Consider the following 14781-nt stretch of genomic DNA (forward strand, 5'->3'; position numbering starts at 1 on the left):
TATGAATAAGAATCCGGCAAAATGTTTTAGGATTTTAAAACAGAATATCTGAAATGAAAAACCCACAGATGTGCTGACAGCAGTTTGGAGTCAGAAGAATCGGGGAAGTAGAGGACAGAGCAGCGGAAATCGCCAAATCCGAAGAGCAGAGAGGAAAAAAATTAATAAAAACAAAAGAAAACCCCCACAAAACCAGAGCCACAGTGACAGAGTGGTGACAGCAGGCTTCTAAGTGCCTGTGGTAGAGCCACAGAGGGAAAGGGCGGAGGGAAGGGTGCCGGACAGGTCAAATAAACAAGCCTGGAAATTCACAAGTTTGGGAAAACACAGATTTGTAGACCTCGGCCACTCGGCGAACACCCAGAGGGGAAGGGAGAGGGACCAGGTGCAGGACAGCACAGCTGACCAGCTGGGGCCCTGGGGTAAGTGGGAGAAGGCAGACCCGTGGGAAGAGACACGCCCTGACGGGAACAGGGACAGGGACAGCTGCCCGCTCCCCAGGGCAAGGAGGCCAAGAAAGGCACCGACTGCACACATCAGGAAACCAGACACCGGGAAGCAGTCCTGCAGAGCAAGGCAGAGCCGACGCTGCGGGCCCGTCACAGCAGATCCTTGAGAAATGCGGAGAGAAAAGGAACAGGCGACGCTGGGGGGCCTGGGAGCCAGACGGACAGGAAGAAATAAAGCACCGGAAATGGCGAGCTGGCAGGGAAGGGTTAAAAAGTATCTCTTTCCATAACTTATTCAAAAGACTAAAGCAGACTTGTGATACCGTCCTCCAGGGCTTAGGTGTGGGTGGACTCAGACTATGGGGTCAGCGACTGGGGGGAGAGGGCGGCGGGACCCCCACTGCCATGTCCGTATTATATGAGATGGCACAACTTTAACTCCAAACAGACACCAACTCAAGTGGGCGACGGTCTGAACAGACACTGCCAACGAAGAGAATCCAGAGGCGGCAAATGCCATCAGGGAACCGCAAATGGAAACAACAGGCGATTTTACCACGGCCAAAATCCAGACCACTGAGGCACATCGGGGGGTCCGTGTGCAGCCTCCGGGACTCTGGCTCCTTGTGTGGGAGCCAGCGCCCGGCGGCCCCTTTGGAAGTCAGTCTGGCAGCGTCCTATGAAGCCAGACGCCCTGCCCTGGCCACAGGCTCCAGCAGTGATGCCCGCTGGGGTTCAGGGAGCTGAAAACAGGTCACACAGATGTGAACAGAGGCTTGATTCTTAAGGGACAAAACCTGGGAGCACCGAGACGCCCTGCACTAGGTGACCAGACAACCTGTGACACACACAGACGGTGGGACGCTACTTGACACCAAAAAGCCACAAAAAAGCCTAGAAAGTCCTTAAGCGCACAGCAGGAAGGGGGAAAGCCCACCAAAGGCTGCATCCCGTGTGGTTCCGACTGCGTGATGATCTGGAGAAGGCTGCACTTGGAGGCAGCAGGGAGGCCGGGAGGAAGGAGGCACAGGGCAGCAGGGGTCAGTTCCCGGCAGCACGGGGCAGTTCCCGGCAGCACGGCTCTCTCTCTGATGCTGCGAAGGACACGTGGTGCTGGGCACTTGCCCAAGCCCAGAGGACATACGATGTGAGCCCTTCGTGGACTGTGGACTCTGTGGGCCAGGGTATCATTGCTGCCCAGTGACTGTGACCTATGTCACTCAACTGCAGATACCGGTGGCCGGCACTGAGTCCCCTGTGGGGAGGCAAACTGTGGGAACGCCCTGAACTTTCACTGTAAATCTAAAAAATGAAGTCTATCAATTTAAATAAATTCACGGATATGAATTTTAGTGCTGGAACGAGCAACTAAAATCAGAGCTAGAAGGTGTGGCCAGAACGCCAACCCAAGGACGGGAATGGAATACGGAAAACTGCTCATCAACACACAGGAGAGCCCAGGCACAGCCAAGAGGTGACACCTGAGGGGGACAAAAACGCCTAAGGACACAGTAGCCCTGACGACCTGCCAAGGGACGCGGGAGAAGCAGTACCAGGATTACGTGAGCTCTTTTAGGAAGTCGAGAAGGACACCACCCCCAGCGTCTTATGAGGCCCCATATCTCCAATATCGAAATGGGGCAGAAAAATAGGGTTACAAACCCATACCCCCTTAAACACAGACATGGCCAAATCCCCAAGAGATGAGGCAGGCAGGGCAAGCAAGCGTGGACCAGACAGCCAGCTCCCCGGGGAAGAGGGTTGCACCCCCCCCCCAGGGTTTCCCTGGGGGAGTTCCTGGAAATACAGGTGTGTGTACCCCGGGAAAGTAGAGAGTTTTAATATCTGAAAATCAAACCATATGATCAACTCACTGCATCAATAGAATGAAGGAGAAAACCAGTGACCATCCCAGTGGACGCAGAAAGAACGTACAACAGAGTCCAACACCTGCAATGACAAAGACCACTAGCCAACCAGGGCGGAAGGACACGTCCTCAGCATCTGAACACGTGCAGAGAACCGGAGTCGAGGAACACTCCCAGTTGGCGAGAGGACCGGAGGCCAACGCCGTCCGTCAGGGTGGAGGACAAGTGCAGCCCCAGGAAGGCAGCAGGCAGGTGTCTGCTCTCACGGCCCCGAGTCACTGGCGTCTGGGCAGGAGCCACAGTCAACAAGAAACACACGCCACGAAGATTGGAATGCAAGGGTGACAACTGCCGTTGTTTCCAGAAGATAAGGTTGTCTCCATGGGAAACCCAGGAGTCTCTAGAACACCACTAGAGCTCACAGGAATCAGGCAAAGATCACAAGACTATGTGAATATGCACGTCTATTCTACTTTCATAATCTGGCAGCAATAGTGGAAAATTGACAAGATCCCATCTACAATAAAACCAGAAAGCAGATAATTCTTGGGAATAACTTTAATGAAGGATATACAAGACAACTATCCTAAAATCAGAAAGCTGGGAGAAGCGAAATAAGACCAGACGAGGGAGGTGGCACTGTGCTCATGAACTGGGGGTCTCTAGGATGCTGTCACCCCAAACCCAGGCACGTTGCAGGTCATGGGTGGCAAAGCCACAGAGCACCCTCACTCCCCCAGAAGTCGATGAGAGTGTTCTGACTTCAGAGTGAACAGAAAAGGGTCCATTTAACCAAAAGCAACAGAAAAGAGAGACAAATGTACTAGACTTACAGCAGCCCAGAGATGGAGCCAACGTGGAACTGGTGAATGGAGGAGACGGGACACAGGGTCCCCAAAGAGACCCACCCAGGAGAGACCACCAGTTTTCACAAAGGTGCCGGAGGTATTCAACAGGACAGGGAAATCTCTTAGCAAGTGGTGTGTTAACACCGGATATACCCGGGGGAGAAGGAATGAGACCCCTATTCACAACACACTCAAGTGACTTGAAGTGATCACGGATTAAAATACAACAGCCTATAACTCTAAGTCTTCTAAAAATGTGCTTGGGGTAGAAAAAGTGGTTTGAGAGAAGTTGCATCTTCTAAGCATAAAAGAAAAACATGTTAGACGTCAACCAATTAAAATCCTCTGCTTATCCAGTGACCTCATTAAGAACACGGAAAAGGCAAGTCAGAAACTAGGAAAAATAGGTGCTATTTATGTATGTCTGACAAACGAATCATAACCAGAGCTTCCACAAACCAGTGATGAAAAGTGTTACAAAAAAGGAACCAAGTATTTACAACAGACACTTCACAAATAAGACCTCTGAATGGCCAATAACCCTAAAAAATCATGCTCAAAATCATTAAGTCATTTGGGGAAAGCAAATTAAAATGCAACAAGGTATTAATCTTGCACCTACTGAAAGATTGTTGCTTTTTTTTTTTTTTTTTTTTGGTATGGGGGATTGAACTCAGGGGCGCTTGACTACTAAGCCACATCCCCAGCCCTATTTTGTATTTTATTTAGAGAGAGGCTCTCACTGAGTTGCTTAGCACCTCACCGTTGCTGAGGCTGGATTTGAACTCGCGATCCTCCTGCCTCAGCCTTCAGAGCCACTGGGATTACAGGCATGTGTCAAACTGTCCCCAGCTAATATATATATTAGTCATCGATAGGACTTTATCTATTTATTTATATGTGGTGCTGAGAGTTGAACCCAGTGCCTCACACATGCTAGGCAAGTGCTCCCTCTGAGCTACAGCCCAGCCCCCTACTGGAAGTTTTAAATTAAAAAACCGAGATATCCTGTGTTGAGGGTTGCAGAACAGCACCCTCACTCAGGTACTGCTGGTGGGACACGAAGTGGTACAGCCATTTGGGAAACAGTCTGGCAGTTTCTTATGAGGTTGGACACATCCTTGCCCTATGCACCCGCAGTCTCACTCCTAGGTAGCACCCAAGATCAAGGGCGTCCACAGTGAGGCTTGTAAAGTGAGTCTGGCAGGAGAACCCAAATGGACATGACTGGAAGGTCCATCCACACGAGAATGAGCAATTCGAATGGATGAATTAACACCATGATGCTAGGCAAAGACTCCAGACCCCAACACCAGAGTGCACCCATGGGAGGGTTCCACGTCTGCAAGTTCAAGAGCATCAGAACCACCTGTGGTGACAGGCCAGGAGGGAGGAGTCTGGGGTGATGTGGACTGACTTGGGGAGGTTCGGGGAAGCTTTCTAGGGTGATGCGTTGTGCTGTCTTGACTGGGGTGGTGGCTACGTGCATCACCCTGGGACCTGGGCATGTCACTTCAGCTGGACAGGATGCACGTGTGGGCATCCCACCTGGACCTCAAGAATGACCAGGGGCAGAGAGAACAGCTGGACTATGGGTGGCTTGAAGTTTGGATGTCATCGTTGTCACCAGACTGAGACACCAATTCCAGGAACCCTGGCTGCTGGGTGCCACCCACATCTTGGCAGCAGTGTGCTGAGAGTGCCGTCTTTGCTGGCTAGACCACCCTAAGGGAAGTGAAAACACACAATTCCAAAAATGGCTGTTTTCATTGTGTACACTGCACCCCATTTGTTTTAAAAATAATGCAAGCATGGATGACTAAGTATATGCTTATGAAGCTTCCAGGCTTCAAAGCTTTGGAACGACATTGGTCTAAATATAGAAAACATTATTAAGAAACATTATTATTTCTCATAAACAACACATCTGTGCTCAAATCCAAGCCTTAACTTGACTTTCAAGCGAAAAACAGCCCACACTGCATGTGTTGGTTGAGACCCTAGCAAGCTCCTCCCTATTAAAATCCTGCAATTCCAGAGAGACATAATTTTAGCCATTCAATAATGCCCCCTGGGTCACCTGAAATGATAGCCACCATTTATTAGCACTTACCAAGTGGCAGGCCCTTGCTAAGCATTTTGCATAAATTACTTCATTTGTCCTCTTAAGAACACACAGTGAGTGTATTATGATTCCTATTTTACAAGGGAGATGGAAGCTCCGAGCAGAGAAGTAGCTTTCCCGAGGCTGTTCCATCCAGCTGATGAATGAACGAGCCTCTGGGGGCACCCTTTGCTCTTCCATCCCCTTTCCAAGTCTAAGCTCTACTTTGGCTTCCTCAAAAGCCGACCTGGAGACAGGCAGCTGGGAAGTGAGTGTATCTGGAGGCACCCCCAGGAAGCCCTGGGAGGGGTGGGCACTGGGACAAGGAGGGAAGAGACTCAGGAGGCAGTGAACGCACAGGTGACAGGCAGTGAACGCTCCAGGGTTCCTCTGAGCACCTGCACAGATGACATCAGAGAACCGTACCCCTCGGGATGGGAGACCAAGTGTTTGTCCATCAGCTCCTCCCCCTGGGGACATCTGTGTAGGGGCAGTAACTGCCCAGACTTCTGGTTTGTCCTGAGGAAGTCCTCAGCAGGGGACTCGGGTGGAGGAGGGAGCCACAGGGGGATATGGGGACTGTCTCCCCAAGCTCAGGGACCTCAGGATGGGATCAACAGCATCTTGAATGCCAGCTGTGAGCCTCCAGCCCTTCCCTTCTCTGTGGCTGGACTTGAAAAAAATTGATATCTTACTTAACCCAATACATCTCAAAACATTTCATTTTCAGCGTGTACGGTTCGCACAAAGATCTGCACACTAATGTCCCCCACAGCAGCGTCGTTCACAATGGCTCCCCGTGGAAACAGCCCAAATGCCCATCAGCTGAAGAGTGACGAGGACCAAGTGACACAGCCGCTATGAAGCATCCGTCAGCCATAAACGGGAAGGGAAGACGCTGCAGGCGCTACTCGATGAGCCTTGAAAACACCAGGCGTGGGAGGAGCTGCCACAGAGGGCCCAGCTTGCAGCTTGTGCTGGACGGAATGTGCAGAAGAGGAAATCCAGAGACGGCAGTGGGGGCGGGGGAACTGGGGCGAAGGTGACGGGCATCGCTGTTAATGGGTGGAGGCCTTCTTTTAGAGGTGATGGAAGAAAGTGAATATACTAAAAACTACTGAGTACGTACAAAGGTGGCTTCTCTGTTATGCAGATCATGTCTAAGAGATAAAAAACCAGAGTCAACAATCATGGCGTATCTCCACCCTTTTTTTATGCTAAGTCTTCAAAGCTCAGTGTGTTCTACTCTCAGAGAGCCTGTGGGGCCCTCCTGGCCGAATGCCCAGACGGGGCAGCTCTGGCCTTCCATCGCTCCCCCCAGACCCCTTCACATACAGTGTTTTGAGCCCCAGAGGTCCTGAGCCTCCCTTTGGGCATCCACAGCCAGGTCTGTTTCCTGAACCGTTGGGAGCAGGCCTGGGTGAGTCTCGCTGCCCAATGGTGCCAGCAGCACACACAGTAAGATCAGATGGGTCCCCTGGCATAGCTTTGCCGGGTCTTGACCACCTTAAAATCCGGGCATCTGCAGAGCAGCGGGAGCCCTCTCCCTGAGGAAGAGGCACAGGTGTGTGGCTGGGGGCAGGCTGCCCGGCCCTGCTGGAATTCTGAGCAGTGTCCAATGTGGAGCCTGCCAGCTGTCGTCCCACCCCCCACCCCGGCTGCCCGTCACCTGTGACTTACGGGAGCACTGGCGTGTACTCTGTCGGCATCTGCATCTTGATGTGTCTTGGTGGCTTGCCTTTCATTGTCCTTTGGAAGCAGTGTCAACAGAACATGTGAGTCTGGGGGTCACCTGCCCTGCCCTCGGGGGCTCCATGGCGTGTCCTCACTGACTGGGCCAGATGCAGGGTCTGGAGACGGGTGGCTGGGCAGGGTGTTGTGACAAGAGGCCCCGTCCTGAGTCGATGGCAGTCACGGAAATGGAGGACAAACAGAGCCCACGTCCCACCACAGGCCTGTGTCTGGCTCTGAAGCTGAAGGGTCTGTCCCCAGGTAGGGCGTGACTCAATGGCTGACAGCTACAGCTCCCCGAGAGCACCGTTAGTTCACTAGCCTTCCCGAGAAACACAGAGGCATGGCGAGCTCTGTGGCTTTCGAAAGCGGAGCACGCCTTGTCATCCAGCAGGCACATCCGGTCAAGTGCAGGAGCGGGGCCTTGGCGCAGTGAGACAGTGGACACTGCAAGGTCAAGTACAGGAGCGGGGCCTTGGCGCAGTGAGACAGTGGACACTGCGGGGTCAAGTGCAGGAGCGGGGCCTTGGCGCAGTGAGACAGTGGACACTGCGGGGTCAAGTGCAGGAGCGGGGCCTTGGCGCAGTGAGACAGTGGACACTGCGGGGTCAAGTGCAGGAGCGGGGCCTTGGCGCAGTGAGACAGTGGACACTGCGAGGTCAAGTGCAGGAGCGGGGCCTTGGCGCAGTGAGACAGTGGACACTGCGGGGCTGGCATCGCCTGCCTGGTGCTCAGGGGCTTCAGGCAGGGTGGACCCCTCCTGCAGGGGCTGAGGTCCTGGCGGTTAATCAGCCAGCGATTGTTTCTGTGACAGGCATCTGTCCCGAGAGCCCTGGGCAGGCTGAGGGCAAGCAGCAGGCACACGGCGACAGGTCGCAGCTGTAATCCCACCTTTTACAATTTGAAAACACCCCTATTTGAGTTTGAACTGCTTCAGTCAAATAAAAATGATGATTCAAAGGCTTTCAAAAGAATCAGGAGCCCTGCTGTAAAAAGATGCATAGAAGTGTGCCCTGTGGTTTTGTAGTTTCTGTGAATTTTATTTCATTCACAAAAGGGAAAAGTAGTCTAGCCACAGGATTATCTTCCAGGACAAGGCAAGCGGGATATTTTTCCTAATTTTATTTCATGTTTTAGACAAGGTATCACTGCTGCCCAGGCTGCCCCCAGCGCATGGACTCAGGGGTCTCTGCCTCAGCTTCCCGAGCAGCTGGGACAGCGAGTGTTTGCTGCTGTAAAAGGACATTTCTCTAGAAGAAGCCTTTGGCAGACAGAAGGGTCGTGTTTACGAAGGTCCTCACGTTTGTTCTCGGCTGGAGACCCGGGGCTGCTGTGGCCCCTTGGCCTGCGGTGGGCCTGGCTCAGCGCTGGCCTCTCCTTTTCTCTTAAAAGGCCTGCTCCTGAACTGCTCTCCTCTTAACTGATTCCTGAAAACCTAGTGGCAAAACAGCCAAGCACTGGGCATCTCTGCCTGGCACAGCCCTGCAGGGCCAGCCGGGGTTCTCGCTGAAGGGAACGCAGATCTGCTGAGGACAGGACTGCAGGGAGGGCTGGTGCAGGCCGCGTGGAGCTGGGCCTCGGCAGCCAGGCCAGTCCAGAACCAGAACCCTGCTTCCTCTCCTGGGGCTCTCTTTATTGCCACTGTAATGTGGCTGGTTGGTTCAAGGACAAAGGGGGTTGCTCAGGCCCAACTCAGGCCTGCGTGGCCAGGACCTTGGGCAAAGGCACAAAGCTCCGGGAAGCAAGGCCAGATGGAAGGGAGGTGGAAGGTCATGACCAAGAATGAGCTCCAAAAGGAAAAGGTATTTTCCAAATGTACCCGTCACGTGCCCTTTCCTGGCTGGTCTCAGGAAAGCCCAGGCCATGGGGGTCCACAGAACATCTACTCTGTCCCCTAAGAAAGCCTGGAATATGGACACAGAGGAAGAGAAGAGGCCCCGGACACCCAGAGCTGAGAGTGTCAGTCTGACCAGGAATGTGAGCAAGGAAAGGGTGCGGACCCCGAGGGAGGTGTTGGCCGTGCTGGGGAAGCAGGGTGCCTTTGGAGGCTGGGAGGCTTCTCAGGCAGAGTAATGTGGTACCAGCTCTGAGCTGGGCCCGAGGGACACAGCAGATCCAGGGCCAGCATGGGCTCTCCCAGGGCTGCTTATCTCTGGAGAGCAAAGTCCTGTGCTGTCCTGCAGGAATGCACGCAGCCCCTGGCCTCTCGAAGGCCACAGCGCATGCTGCCCCACAGGCCACTCAGCGTCCGCTCAGCCTGTGAGGGCCTGGGAACTCCCAAGGAGGCCCCAGGCCAGAAGCCTGGAGAGCGGCCCCCTCCCGCTCTTTGCAGAGTGCAATCCTGGAGATGCCACAGGAGTTTTCTGCTTTTCGTCTCCTCTTGGCATGTTTGGGAGAGACGTCTCCTCTGTTCCTTCTCTGCAGACACCATGACGCTCAGATGTCAACACAGCCCTTGTGCTTTACAGTTCAGTGTGTTCCCCAAACTTCTCGGGGGCTCTGGGGATCCCGGGCCTGGGGGGGCTGCTGCAGGCACAGGTGACTCACAGGCACATGGCCACCAGGCCTTTGGCAGAGCCTCCGTGGGGGTGCTCAGCCCTCAGGCTGCTGGTCCTCTTTACGATGGGCTCCAGCTTCATTAAGTCCTTTTCCTTGAAGAGCCCACCGTCTTCCACTGGACCAGGTTGCCCTAAAGCTACTCAAAATTCCCTCTTTCTTGTAAATATCTGAGCACTGCTGCCACCTCCCCTGGTCTCCCTCCGCTCGGGCTGGCCTGTCTCGTTTCTTCATTCTGCTGGGCTTTGCTGTCCGTCCCTCTGCTCTGGACCAGACGGATCCTGGCGTCCTTCTCAGGCGACTCCTGTCTGGTGTCTCAGCCCGGCCCTCCTCTCGGGCTGCTGCCTCCTGGCGGTTCTGGCTCTCTTCCCGCCTGCCCCCAAGCTGCCAGCTGCCAGCACCACATGCCAGCTGAAAGGCTGCACCAGGCTCCCTCTCCGTGTGCTCCTCGCCTCACCATGTCCGGCAGCCCTGCGGATCCCCAGGTGGGCTTCCTCCTCCCGGGGCCTGCTCCACCTCAGGTGGAGGCTTTCGGGGCTTGGGGTGGACTCAGATGCTTCTCAGACTCCTCCGCTCAGTCAGGAAAGCACTCTGCCCTTCCTCAGAGCACCCCGGAGCCTGCTGTCCAGCGAGCCCAGGCATGGTCCTCCCACAGGACCGAGAGAGAGGCCTCCTAGGCCTCAGGGACGCTCTGCTGCCCCCTCTGCTGCCTGCCTCCCTTCTCCTTAGGGAGCACAGCAGACATGCACACGCCAGGACATGCACACACCAGGACATGCACACGCCAGTGATCCCCGCCCCTAGGAAGCCGAGGCAGCAGGATGGCAAGACCCAGGCCAGCCTGGGCTAGTCGGCAAGACCCTGGCTCAAAGTAAAAGGGCAAGGGCTGGGTCCCTAGCACCCCTGGATAAGTAAATACAGGGCTGGGATGGAGCTCAGTGGTAGGTGCCCCTGGGTTCAAACCAAAGGGCAACAAAACCCCAGAGAACAAACATGGCGAGGAGATGCGACGCTGGGGCTTCTGCCTGAGACGGGGAGTCTGGGAGGGCTTTTGCCTCCACACAGGTGCACATGGGGGCCTCGAGACGGGAGGTAAAGACAACTGGCCCCTCAGCACTCAGCTGGCCAAAGGGAGACGTGTCGTCCCACAGACAGACGCAGCATGGGGCTGCAGGGTGGTGTCCTCGCAGAGTGGCCTGGTCACATCAAGCACTCTGAGAGTCGGGGACACAGATGCCCTACACTGCTGCTCCCCAGGGGAAGGCCTGTCTTATACACTGTAATTTCGGTGCTACGTGCTCGCTGTGGATAAATAATGTGAAGGTCAAGTCTGTTAAGTGCATATAGATCTGGTTATGTAATTTCTTGGCTCAAAACCTTCTTATAGCTCCCTGCGTCACTCATAGAGGGCGTAAGTCCTTACAATGACCTTTGAGGACAACATGAGCTGCCCCTGGCATTTCTGCACCGCACCTAAATGGCTTTGCTCCAAAGAGCTGGAGTGGGAACAGAGGCACAGCCCCTGGAGCCATCCCAAAGCTCAAAAACAGGCCTCGAAGGCATCAACAGATAGACGGCAGTCCCCCAACTCTTGTCGGCCCAACAGGCTTCAGTGGGGGAAAACAAAATCCAGATGGTCGGCAGCCCAGCTTTCAGTACAACCAGGACTCACGGGGTTCTCAAGAATCAGAAAACTATGTCCTGTTCCCAGGAGAAGAGTCAGTCCAGGGAAGTAGCCTCAGGTAGACAGAGGGCGAGCCCAGCAATGACACTAACACAGAATTATACCCCAGTGGAAGATCTAAAAGACCCGAGGGTGTGACAAGGAACAGGGAAGACCTCAAGTCAGAATCCACCGAGTAGCAACCAAAGTCCTGGGCAGGAAGAGCACAGATTGGGAATGAAAAGTTCACTGGATGAGATTATCAGTGGATCAGATGCCCCAGAGGAAGGATTCAGTGAGACTGAAGACAAAACAAAAAAAATTCTGAGAAAATTAAAACAAACAGAAAAAAGACTGGAACCAAGGTGCACCATCCTGAGGTGGGGCCAGGCAGGCCGCCCCCTGCTCAGGGGACGAGGGTCCCAGCAGAGAAGGCAGGAAGGGAGCAGAACACACGCTTGATGAAAACCCTGACCCCAAGACTCCTCAGTGACCCCAGGGGGCAAACACAGAGAAAGCCACATGCAAGCCATCCAAATAAAGTCCCAGACGCCAATGACAGGGAAAATGTTAAGCACCACGAGGTCGAGACCCTGGCCCCAGCGCTCTTGCAGGAAGCCAGCCAGCCAAAAGACAAAGCTGTGGTGCAAAACCTCGTGTGGCAGGGAGGACCTCCAAACCTAAGCTTCTCAGACCGCGAGAGCTGGGGCGTGTGTCCCGAGGAGGCCGAGGCACGGAGCCCAGAGTGCAGGAGGAGGAGGAGGACGGCTCACATGCAAACCTGCGTCCACATGAAGAAAGGACGCAGGCCCAAACGCCTGGAAGCAGAGTTGGTGGCGTGCTCACTGCCGGGGAGCGCAGTCCACGTGAAGAAGGACACGAGAACAGCTCCAGGCCAGGGGCGGGGGCCTCGATTCCACCTGCTGACTCTCACAGAGGAGCAGGAGAAGGGGAGAGCATGAAAAAGAACGGAGCAGAAAATGGGCAGCAAGACAGTAGATTCAAATACCCGAAGTTACACTGAGTGTGAAGGGTCTAGAGGGGTCAAGGTCAAGGTCAAGGCTGAGACGCAGAACGGAAGATGCTGCCCATGGAGGTCACTCCAAACCTACACACAGAGACGTAGGACAGGTGGCAAAGCACACAGCCTGAGAGCACCGGGGACAAAGGGCAAGGCCACTGGAATACAGAGGCTGACCTCTCCTCTCCCAGAGCAGAGAACTGAAGGTGCTGGGGACAGGGAAAGGATTCCACAGCCTGGGTCGGGCATTCCCGGACTCTGCTCTTGGTGCTCGCAGGACCGTCTGCCCCAAGGAAGCAGAGACCCAGAGGCCCTGGATCCCCCCATCGACCTGCCCACAGACCCGCAGGACGTCCTGCCCAGCCGTGGAGCGGGCCTTCCTTCCGGCGCTCAGGGAGGAGCCGCCAGGGCCGGCCACAGCTGCATGACCTCGGGACCAGGGCAGTGCATTCGCTGACCACAGTGGGATTCCCTTGGACATCCACGATAGGAAGATCCTGGGTAGGACTCAAGTACCCCAAGTTCAAACAATGCATCTCTAAATACCAGTGGGTCAGAGGAGAAACCACAGGTAAACTGAAAAAGAAACGCAACCCCAGAACGTTTTTGAGATCATGCTCACAGGGAAATCCTCAGCTTTCCGCCATTCTCATCACATAGTTCTAAAATCAATAGAGCTTCTACCTTTAGAAGCTAGTGGGAAAAATACCTGGAGAGCGTAGAAGGAAGTGAATAAGAAAGAGAAGGATCGATACAACAGAAATGGAGACGACCAATGCAACCCAAAGCCGGCTCTTGGAAATCACAAGCCAATAAAATCGTAGCTAGTTACACAGATTAATTTTTAAAGGTAGAAGATACAAATGACATTCCCGCATCACACAGCAGTGTTTTGGTCAAGGTGGCCTGCATGTACGAGGGTGGCCCAAGGCCTTGCATGGCCTGATGATGCTGCGGCACTTTTTTTTTTGTTTTTTTTGGTACTGGGGATTGAACCCAGGGGCACTCGACCACTGAGCCCCATCCCAGCCCTATTTTGTATTTTATTTAGAGACAGGGTCTCTAAATTGAGTTGCTTAGTGCCTTGCTTTTGCTGAGGTTGGCTTTGAACTCCTGCCTTAGCCACAGGAGCCACCGGGATCACAGGCGAGAGCCACCACGGCCGGCATGCTGCAGCATCTTAATGAGCTTGCTTTGGTGTTTGTACAACAGAATCACCCAATGTCACATTTCTCAGGATGTCCCCCAGGTCAGGCGACTAATGACGGCACTGTTGTCCGGATGAGGGAGGATTTCACTAAAACTTACAGACATGAGAGAGATGACAAGGTCATATTTCAACCTTCATATGCCAATAAATTCTGAGGCAGCTGAACAGAAACAGCCTGGGGACACCCAGCACTGGGAGGACGTGCAGTGGCCCCACACTTTGAAAGACCCTGCGGATGGTGCTCACTGAGCGGGCGCCGCTCCACGTACCCCAGCAAGCCTGCTCATGGGCATTTACCAACTGCCCCATGAAGGCTTGCCTGGAGTGCCCAGGGCAGCTTTGTTCCCAAAGCCCCCAGGAGGAAGTAGTGTGAACGTCCGTCCGTGAACGAAGGGAAAACACGCTTGGCGCATCCCACAGCGTGGAAACTACTCAGCAACAAAAAAAGAGAACCGTCTGTGCACACTGTAGCCAGGAGGGGTCTCAGAACCACGCGGAGTCCAAAAGAGGGCAGATTCTCCCAAGACCAACCTAACGATGGCATCCAAACACAGGTCAGGTGGCGACCGAGATGATCGGGGCAGGGCACAGAGAACCTTTCCAGGTGGTGTCCACATTCTGCAGCCTGATTTTGGTGACGGGAGACACGGACATACAAAGTTTTAAAAACTCATCAAATTATGCACTTAAATGGGGCCATTTTATTACGCATCACTAGTACATAAATAAAAGTGATTTAAAAACCTAAAAGGAAATGGAGTTGTAACGAAATACCACGGCTGACTGGCTGAGGCACCCTGAGAAGCCCTGTGGGTCGGAAGCCAGCCTTTGCCGCCCGTGGACAATGGGGGACAGGCACCAGGCTCCTGGAGATACAGGGGAATGTCACCTGGCACCTGCTGAGTCCTCAGGGTCAGGGTAGGGACTTGGATGGGCCGTCTCCACAGCAGCAGAGGGTCTCAGATTCTGTGACAGCATCAGACTGCACATGCACACACTTAAGTAGTTTATCTCCAACTTTCTTTTTCCTTTTGATTTAAAAAATGATAGGAGGGCCTTACCAGACAGTTGCTTGACGGCCACTGGTCTCACTTTGTAGGGAGTTCTGCAAAAGAGATGACAGTTACACTGAGAAGCCGTCCAGGGCGCTGCACATCTGCTGTGAGAGATAAGCACGCTAGAGCACTGGGATCAGCAGATTAGGGCTTTGTGTGTGCTCAAAAAGGAACCCAGGGCCTTGTGTACCCTGAGCACAGGCTCCACCACTGAGCCACATCCCAGACCCATCGCTGTTTTTTAAAATTAGGTTCTTTGGCTGTTCCAACCACCTC

At 53.9% G+C, this 14781-nt stretch overlaps 1 protein-coding gene across 4 annotated transcripts in view; it reads right to left on the reverse strand.

Moving 5' to 3' along the window:
* The window catches only part of Pde9a (phosphodiesterase 9A), an 84800-nt gene that overhangs the window by 36947 nt on the left and 33072 nt on the right, over positions 1-14781 (reverse strand). For all 4 annotated transcript variants that reach the window (XM_071615004.1, XM_027929015.2, XM_027929013.2 and 1 more), the window contains exon 4: positions 14512-14555. In XM_071615004.1, coding sequence (XP_071471105.1) covers positions 14512-14555 — 44 coding nt within the window. The remainder of the gene's footprint in view (positions 1-14511; positions 14556-14781) is intronic.

The sequence above is a fragment of the Marmota flaviventris genome, chromosome 8, assembly GCF_047511675.1.
Source record: "Marmota flaviventris isolate mMarFla1 chromosome 8, mMarFla1.hap1, whole genome shotgun sequence".
NCBI classification, from domain to species: domain Eukaryota; kingdom Metazoa; phylum Chordata; class Mammalia; order Rodentia; family Sciuridae; genus Marmota; species Marmota flaviventris.